The sequence below is a fragment of the Enhydra lutris genome, unplaced genomic scaffold, assembly GCF_002288905.1.
Source record: "Enhydra lutris kenyoni isolate GAN:26980312 unplaced genomic scaffold, ASM228890v2 scaffoldscaffold46, whole genome shotgun sequence".
Taxonomy (NCBI): Eukaryota; Metazoa; Chordata; class Mammalia; order Carnivora; family Mustelidae; genus Enhydra; species Enhydra lutris.
This window is the reverse complement of record NW_019154130.1, coordinates 5,954,611-5,964,330: the sequence shown is the minus strand read 5'-3', so window position 1 is coordinate 5,964,330 and position 9,720 is coordinate 5,954,611. Positions and strand designations below refer to the sequence as shown.

At 48.2% G+C, this 9,720-nt stretch overlaps 1 protein-coding gene across 1 annotated transcript in view; it reads left to right on the top strand.

Annotated features, from left to right (window-relative positions):
- The first annotated feature begins 1,458 nt into the window (after positions 1-1,458).
- The window catches only part of LOC111156458 (WD repeat domain 66), a 62,232-nt gene continuing 53,970 nt past the window's right edge, over positions 1,459-9,720 (top strand). Inside the window, exons 1-3 of the mRNA XM_022517377.1 lie at positions 1,459-1,647; positions 4,389-4,529; positions 5,964-6,073. Of these exons, the coding sequence (XP_022373085.1) occupies positions 1,474-1,647; positions 4,389-4,529; positions 5,964-6,073 (425 nt within the window). The 5' untranslated portion in view covers positions 1,459-1,473. The remainder of the gene's footprint in view (positions 1,648-4,388; positions 4,530-5,963; positions 6,074-9,720) is intronic.

The window sequence follows — 9,720 nt, the reverse complement described above, 5'->3', positions numbered from 1 at the left end:
AGAGGGGGAAGGGGAGGAGGCAGAGGAGGAGGAAGGAGTGGAGGAAGAGGAGCCAGGGGAGGAGGGGGAAGGACTAGAGAAGAAAGGAGAAGAGGGGGAGGAAGAGGAGGAATGGGAGAAAGAGGAAAGAGTGGAAGAGAAAGGGGAGGAGGAAGAAGGGGAGGAGGAGGAGGAAGAGGGGGAAGAATATGGCCAAGAGGAGGAGGCTGTCAGAGAAGAAACAGAGGAAAATGCTGGAGAAGCACAGGGGGAGGAGGCTGCCGTTCAGGAAGAAACCACAGCAAAGCCTCAACAAATCACCAAGTCCATAACCAGTTCGGAGATAGTTACACTGACTGATTCCCAGTCAGTCCTGTCAGGAACTTCCCTAGTAAGTAGTAATTTTAAGTCATTCATCTGTTCTTTCTTTCATTCATTCATTCGGAATCATGGAATGCTTACCATTTGCCAGGCTATGGGGATAATACAAATAAGATACAGTCCATTCTCTTAAGGAGCTCTAGGGTGTGTAGGGAGACAGACCGGTACCTGAACACCATGAAACAATATGCTAAGTGCAGTGATTGAGAGATGCATGGGAGATATTTAAAAAACAAACATCAAGGACACTTAGCCCAGCTAGGAGGATAGTCAGGGAAGACCTCCTGGAGGAGGTGTGCAGGGGAGCTGACAGAAAGAGTTCCTAGGGGTTAGTTGGAATGCGCTTGTCTTAGAACAGAGTCAGCAAGATAATAGTAATGTAGCCTGTTCCCCTGAAGGAGAACTCAGCTGTGGTCCAAGGAGAAGTGACTGTGACTCGCCCATCCTTGGAGATGACCAATGCCACTTAGAAGAATGGTTTTGCTGTGTGGTTCTGCTTGGAGGCCAAGAATAAACCTGGCACACGCATGATTTGTGTTATTTAAGTACAAAACGTCCCAAGCTCCTTTTTATTTTTTTAAATTATTATTATTTTTTAACATTTTATTTATTTATTTGACAGAGTGAGAGGGGGCACAAGCAGGGGGAGAGCAGGCAAGGGAGAAGCAGATTCCCCACTGAGGAGGCAGCCCAATGTGGGGCTCGCTCCTAGACCCCAGGATCATGACCTGAGCCAAAGGCAAACACTTAAACAACTGAGCCCCCCAGGTACCCACCAGGTACCCCCCAGCACCTTTTTGAAACAGTTCATAGTTCCAGTGTGAGGCAAACACTAAGGCTGGCTGAGTAGGAACAGAAAGGAAAGTAAAGGAGGGAACCAAGCAGCTCACACTGTATTTTGGAATCACAATCTTCTTTTATTTCTTTTTTAAGAGAACCCTTAGCGAGGCAAAGGATGCGTTAGAATCAGAGCATTTGGAAACAAATGAGCCTTTAAGAGACTTGAGCTCAAAACTAAAATTTCTTGATTTGGATCAAACTGGTTCCGAGGAAGCAGAGATTAGTTTCCCCGAAACACAGCCCTCAAGCGAGCTTGGGGAGAAAATCGACCAGATGCCCCAGGATGAACTGGGACAGGAAAGGAGAGAAGAAAAAAGATCATCAGACTTAAGTGAGCGTCGAGAGGAAGAATTCCAGTCCAAAGCAGAGATGCCGGAGAAATCACTGGTGTCTACCAGCAAGGACATACTGTTTCGAAAGGATGACCGCGCCAGCGTGTATCCTTTGGTAAGTGAGTGTAATGCGCTTTTTAATTTCCTCTAGTGCTTTAAAAGCATTGTGAAATAAGGGAATTTTATGCATATGGAAGAAAAAATACCACCAGAAATATCCTTTTTGAACTAATAATAGACTCGTATGCTTTAAAGTTCAGTTCAGCGCTCTGGCGGGACATGTGTGACAGGAGCGCCGCATCTGGGCCTGACATCTGGGTCCAACACGTTGCTCCCCAGGCAGGAAATTCCGGACGTGGTTTGTCTGTTGCATAGGGTGCCGTTTCCTGTGGGAGACTCAAGGTCGATCTGTCCTCCCCTTCCCCTTCTCTCTCACTTCCTCCTCCTGCTCCATTCCTTTCCCCTTTCCCTCCTCTCCTCGCCTCTTCTGCCTTAGCTGGCTTGATACCTCTTTACAAGCACCTAAAACCATTACGGGCTCCTGAAACTGCGCATTCGAAGATGGACCTGAAAACGAAAGGTATGGAAAAAGTGAAAGCCACTGAGAAAGGCACCAGGAGGTCCACAGGCATCTGCCTTTGCCGCACAAATATTACCATTTACCAAGAGAAGGAAGAGGAGGAGAGTTTTTTCCCTTCTTCCTCCATCTGCTACTGAAAATTTCTTCCTAGGATTCACCTCCCTTTTCCCTGTAGATTCTGCCTTTGGAAGATTTGCAAGTGATCGAAGGCACTTGACGGTGTTGAATGTCGTTCCTGACACATAGTGAGCACTGGACGGGTGTTCACATCTAGATGATGATCGTGGTGGTGGTGGCAAGGATGGTGATGTTGACGAGGATGCTGGCAAACACCTCGTGGGAGATGCAGACAACTGACAGCCTCCTTTCTGTAGACTGGGTTTCCTTTGAGCAGTGGAGTTCAAGGTCAAAACTTGGGCTTGCCCGGTCTGAAAGATAGAAAAAGTTTTGGAGCCCATGAAGGCTTTTGGCTTATTTAGCCAGCTAATAAGACATCCGGCGATATCGCTAATGAGAGCAAGTGTCCTGTGTGCTGGGGGTTTGGGTCCCCTGTTAGCCTTGGGCTCACTGCAGAACTCAACTCTTCTAGACCACCTCCCTCTGCAAATTTGTTTAGCTCCTTGAGGACACCTCCTTTCTGTTCCCATTCCGGTATTTTTTTTCTTTTCTTTCTTTTTTTTTTTTTTTTTGAGATTTTATTTATTTATTTGACAGAGAGAGATCACAAGCAAGCAAAGAGGCAGGTAGAGAGAGGGGGAAGCAAGCTCCCCGCTGAGCAGAGAGCCTGATGCGGGGCTCGATCCCAGGACCCTGAGATCATGACCGGAGCCGAAGGCAGACACCCAATGATTGAGCCACCCAGGCGCCCCTCATCTTTCTTTTAAATATTTATTTATTTATTTGAAAGAGGGGGGGTGGGGAAGGGCAGAGAAGAGTCTGGTTTTTGTTTTTTTTTATTCATTTGTTTGACAGAGATCACAAGTAGGCAGGCAGAGAAAGAGAAAGGAGGAAGCAGGCTCCCCACTGAGAAGAGAGCCCGATGCGGGGGGCTCGATCCTAGGACCCTGGGATCATGACCAGAGCCAAAGGCAGAGGCTTTAACCCACTGAGCCACCCAGGTACCCCAGGCTGAGGGGAGTCTTAAGCAGACTATTTGTGGAGCCCGATGTTGGGCTGGATCCCACAACCCTGAGATCACAACCTGAGCTAAAGCCAAGAGTCAGTTGCTGATCCAACTGTACCACCCAGGCACCCCTAAAATTTACCATCTTAGCCATTTTGAAGTGTACAGCATCATAGTAGGTACATTCACACTGTGGTGCAACCAATGCCTGGAACTCATCTTGCGAAACGGACACTCCCTACCCATTGAACAACTCCCTGTTCCCTAGCCCTGCCCCTGGCAACCACCATTCTACTTTCTGTCTCTATGGATCTGACTCCTCTTGGGACCATGTCAGTGGAATCTTACTGTATTTGTCTTTTTGTGACCGGTGGATTTCACTTACGTGATGTCCCCAAGGCCCATCCACGTTGTAGAACATTGGATCTCTTTCCTGTGGAAGCCCAAACAACACTCATTTTGTTTATCCATTCATCCGTCACTGGATATTTGGGTTCCTTTTACCTTTTGGTTTCTGAGAAGTATGCTGCTCTAAACGTGGGCATGTGAATGTCTCTTTGAGACCCCGCTTCCAGGTCTTTGAGCTAGGTACCCAGAAGTGTCGTTGCCGCATGATACACTAACTAATTCTGCTTTCAGTGTTTGGAGAGCTCTCCCTGGGGTTTTCCACAGCAGCTGCACCATTTCACAGTCCCACCAAGAGTGCCCAGTGGTTCCAATTTCTCCACATCCTCGTAAAATTGACCCTTTTAAAGCGTACCATTTATTCCTTTTTTAGCATGTCCACAAGGTTGTGCAGCCATCACCACTGTCTAATTCCAGAACATTTTCATCCCGCACAAAAGAAATCCATATCCCCGAGCCGTCACTCCCCGCCCACCTTCCCCAGGCCCCCGGCAGCCAATGGGCTCCTTTCCGTCTCTATGGGTTGGACTGACCCTGCACTGTGTGTGGCCCCTTTCACTCGGCATCGTGGATTCGAGGGTCCTCCGCGCCCTAGCATGCGGTTGAGGACGTTCTCGAAGTGATCCTCCTCACTTTGGACTGATGATGTGAAATCCTTGCCCTCCAGAGGCTGTGCCAGGGGTGCCTGGCATCACAGTTCCGGGCTCGGCGCACTCAGTGTCTTGCTGGTCTTGCCTTTGTCTTCCAGACCATGACTTGGTCTTTCGGATGGAACAGTTCTCTTCCTGTTTACTACATTCGAGATGAAAACCAGCGAGTTCTTCTGTACGTCTGTGCTCACACTGCGGTCATCTACGATGTCTTCAAGAATACTCAGCACCATCTTCAGGTATGCAAGTTTTCGTTGTTGTTTTTTAAGATTTTATTTTTTTATTTGAGAGAGCAAGCGAGAGAGAGCATGAGGGAGAAGCAGACTTCCCTGCTGAGCAGGGAGCCTGACGTGGGGCTCGATCCCAGGACCCTGAGATCAAAGCCTTAGCCGAAGGCAGACGCTTAACTGACTGAGCCACCCAGGAGCCCCTGGACATATATTTTAATAAGGACCTTCCTTAAGTCAATGCCTAGGTCAAAAACATCACAGAGGGGTTCCCAAAAGCCTAGTCGGTACTCAGGGATCCACGCCATGTGGGTGCAAAATTTGCATCTAGATGTCCAGAGACACACACAAGCCCAGCAAGCAGCCCTTCTTGGAGCTTCATTGAATGTGCAGCACTGAGCACAGTGCTGAGGGCAGAGGGAGAGGGGGTAGTTCGTGTCTGCAGAGCGAGGAAGGAGCAGGAGGCAGAGGGGCTGAGAAATGGGGACCATGCCAGGTAGGTGTCTGGCCTCCTGCAGAGTCAGGTGGCTGGGAGTGGCCTTGACCATCCATCCATCCATCCATCCATCCATCCATTCATTCATTCCGTAAGTATTTGTCAGAACCTCTTTGTTTCAGATTCTGGGTCTGTAGTCATGAACAAAACAGATCTAGTCCCTCACCCCTCATGGAGCTTATAGTCTCATAAATACACAATTACGAATTACAACAAGCACTCCAAAGGAAATGTGGGCTGCTGCAGGAGAGAGATCAGGAGTGAGAGATGGCCCTCCAGTTGGGTGGGCTGGCAAATGTGCCCTTTGTGCTGAGATCTGACTGACTGAGGAGAATGAACGAACCAGGGGCAGTTTGGGGAGAAGTCCATACCCAGGGAGCTCCAGGTTTGCAGGCCTGCCCATGGGGTCCAGAAAGAAGGCTGGTATGACTGACATGGAGTGAGCAAGGGGAGAGGAAGGAGGGAGGAAACGGGCTATTTCCTGGCAGGGAGCACTAGCATCTTGTTTGTTTCCAGAAGGTTCCTGAGTTACTGGGAAAGGATTGTGGGGGGATGGAAACAAAAGCAGAGAGGCCAGCAAAGAGGCTTTTGCTCCAGATCTGCTCCGTGGCCTGAGCAGACAGTTTAAGGGAGATGAGGCCAGCAGGGCTTCAAGGGGGCTGGAGGTGGGGCAGAACCCCAACATTTATTCCCCGCCTGGGTTCAGAGTTGGGCACATGCCTAGATCTGTAGGGAGCCCCTGTCCTTGTGGGGAGTGTGGCTTACCCTTCAGGGGTTTTGAGGGAGAGAAAATCGGAAAACCACTGGCTGTGGAGAAATGCCAGGGAAAGGCCACTGGAGTGGAATATTCAGCCTGATGAACCTGGAAGGGGAGCTCAGTTCTCTCTGTGGGGCCCCGGCCTCTCTGGCCATCCTGAATGTTTCAGAGCATTTTCTCTGCATTTCTGCAGGGCCACGCTAACGTGATCTCCTGCCTCTGCGTCAGTGAAGACAGGCGGTGGATTGCCACGGCCGACAAAGGGCCCGACTGCCTGATAATCATCTGGGACTCCTTCACAGGGTAGGCGTGGCGCAGGCCTGTTTTTCCCTACTCAGTGTAGCGTATCAGCAACAAATGAGAAATGCCCGTCTGGGCGTGCAGAAGCCAGCGATGGGATGCCGGGTGAGGGTCAAGCGGCCTGGGGAGGCTGGCCATCCTGTTGCCTTGAGGCCTGGTCGAGTGGCGTTACCTTTTTGAATTTCCCCATTTACAATTCTTGGCTCTTTAGGCCCAGAAACTTGGTTTGGCGTTGTCCCAGAGTAGATGAGGGAGGTTGACACTAACCCAGAGAAGTGAAGTGATTTTCCCCATCTACAAAAAAAGAGGCTGATCATATCCACTGTTTTAGTTTCCGTGGGCTGCTCTAAGAAATTACCACGCACAGAGGGGCTTAAAATAACAGAAAGCTATTCCCTCACAGTTCACGAGGCTGGAAGTCTGAAATCAGGGTGCCCAAAGGGGTGGTTCCTTCTGGGGCTCTGAGGGAGAACCTGCTCCAGGCCTCTCTCCCAGATGCTGGTGGTGGCTGGTAGCCCTTGTGCTCCTTGGCTGATAGACCAATCACTCTAGTCTCTGCCTCTGTCTTCACATGGCATTGTCTCCTGTGTGTCTCTTTGTGTCTGCTCTTCTATGAGTTCAGCAGTCATTGGTTTTAGGATCCATCCTAACCCGTCCTCATCTGAGATAACACATCTGCAGGGACCCTATTCCCATATAATGCTCACATCCTGAGGCTCTGGATGGACCTGACTACTGATGGGGCCCTCAGTACACTACACTTACCTTACAGGCCTGTCGTGAAGACCAGTAGGGCACAGCACATGGCCCATGATAGATGTTCATGTGTGTTTTCTTTCTTCATTCCTGGTCCTAGAGGCAGAGTTCAGTGCTAGATTAATTGATAAGATTGTAAGGCCCTGGTTGGGTTGTGGGGGTTGGTGATGTGGGGGGTGGATGAGTCCAGTTGGGGGTGATTAGGAAGAAGTTGTGTTTAATGCTCTTGGGTGTTCTGGAAAGTTAGGTTGGATGTCCTAAGATACAGGTCTCCCAGGTGACTGGTGACCTCCTAGGGCCCTGTTACTTAATCCTGGTCCTCACCTTACTAGACAGCCCAGTGGCATTTGACACTCTTCATTTCCTTGGCTTCTCTGATGCCACGTCCCCTTGGTTTTCACCCACCTTCTGAGACTCTGCTTCCTCTGGCCCAAGATGGTGAGGCTGCGGTTGGTCCTGTTCTCCAGCCGGGAGGGAGCAGACCTGGGGTTGATACCACACCATCTTCATCCCCATAACCACCTCAGAATCCCTCTTTTCATGGATGAGGAAGCTGCTGGAGAACATTCCACCTGGATGTCCCGTGGATATCTCCTGCTAAAATGTCCCCAAGCCCTGTTGCATCTCCTCCCAGAGGCCTTCTAAACCCACCTCTGCTGCCCCTGCCCCCCTACACCCGCCTGGCCAGCCTCCTCCTCTGCAGCTTCACTCTGCAATGCAACCTCCAGGATGGTGATTTAGAATACACATAACATAAAATTGACCATCTCCACAATTTTTAGAAAAGATTTAGTTATTTATTTAAGAGCAAGACAGTGTGAGTGGGGGATGGGCAGAAGAAGAGGGAGGGAGAATCCTCAAGCAGACTCCTCACTGAGTGTAGAGCCCGACATGTGGCTCGATGCCAGGACCCTGAGATCATGACCTGTGCCAAAATCAAGAGCCAGATGCTTTACCGACTGAGACATCCAGTCGCCCCATCGTAAAAATATGATTTTTAAAAACAATTTAAAGATTTTATTTATTTATTTGACAGACAGAGATCACAAGTAGGCAGAGAGGCAGGCAGAGAGAGAGGAGGAAGCAGGCTCCCCGCCGAGCAGGGAGCCTGATGCGGGGCTCGATCCCAGGACGCTGGGATCATGACCTGAGCTGAAGGCTTAACTGACTGAGCCACCCAGGTGCCCCTCTTTGCTTTTCTCTTGCTTATAAAGCTGTCTCCCAGACTAGACTAGGGGTGACTCTGGCAGTGATTTTTTTTCTTTTTAATTGCAAAGTAAAGTGCATCTGTGGTTAATAATTCAATATGTCAATACAAGTTTTATGATATAGTAAATGATGACTTTGGGACCCAGAAAAGATTACTTGGTTTTAGAATTAATATTCACTATATTAGAGTGATAAACTAAGAACCATAGTTTTTCCTTAAGCTTTTTATTCAACTTATAAATCTTACTCCTTTTATAAATCTAGCATATTTTTACAATTGCCTTTAAGGGGGTTTTGATTAATGTTTGGCCCCACTCACAAATTTGATTATTAATTCCTTTTAAACATTTTTAAACTGCACTTAGAAATTGAATATATTTGGGTTTATCTCTAAGTTCTTTAGTAGTCTGATTAAAAAATAAGCCCTTCACCCATACTTAAGGAATTCTTGTAAATCTAATAAATTAGACATAACTATAGCAAATCTTAAGTTCTCATAAGCATTCTAATATTGTTTATAAACCAGTGTGATTTGAATGTAAAATCACAAGTCTGAATCAACGAGGGCTTTAAATTAGAATCACAAATTTAATCCATCAGCGGCTGTGATATGTTAAATTCTCTTAACCATCACCCATTCCTGAGAAAAATAAACAGCTCCTCTTCCCACCAATATGTTTCCAGAACAGGCCCAGCTGACATCACTGCCTCTCCGTTTAATTCTGGAAAGCCACAGGGATAAGATGCTTTTCCCCACTAAGGACATCACTGTGTCATTCACAGCAATGTTAGGGCTGCCTTCTCTCAAATGATTTTGGGGGCTACTTCCCAGGGGGATGAAGTCCTCTCCGGTGACAGAGAACCAGCCAGGTCCTCAGCTGGGGCACCGACTTGGTCCCAGCCATTTGGGGCACTGGAGTGACCTACGAGGCCTGCTGATATTTCCTGTAACAAGGGCTGTGTAATGAAAAACAATGGGGAACCACCAGCCCACGATCCTGGATTAGGACGTCATACCACCCGGCCTTCCCTCCCCCGCTCACTCACGATCACCCACATCCTTGCTTCTGTTGTGTTTCTCTGGCTCGCTTAGACATTTAAATATCTCATTTAATTCTGCATGTGACCAGGTTTTTCCTGCTTCTTAGAGTTCTATAGTCTTGCGAGTGACACGGTATAGAAGTGAATGAGGGAAAAAAAAAAGTGAGTCCTTCCTCACCCAGACACATCTCCAGAGTCATTCTTGTTTAGTTTAGAATCTGTTCCTCTAGACTCTTCCGTGCACAGAAATGTGTGCACTCTCTCTCCCTTGTGCAGGATGAAGCTACCTACACTGTTCGGCAATTTGCTTTTTTCTCAAAATTTTGGTCACCTTCCCACATCAACCTCATTCTTTTTTTTTTTTTTTAAGATTTTATTTATTTATTCGGCAAAGAGAGAGAGCATAGGTAGGCAGAGCGGCAGGCAGAGGGAGAGAGAGAAGCACGCTCTGCACTGAGCAGGGAGTCTGATGCAGGACTCGATCCCAGATCCCTGAGCTGGAGGCAGCCGCTTAACCAACTGAGCCATCCAGGCGCCCCTGCCTCATTCTTTTTGCAAGTAACCTAGTTTTTCATTATATGGTTATGTCATAATGCTTTTTTTTAACAGTTCCCACATCCGTGGGTATTTGTGTTTCGAGATTC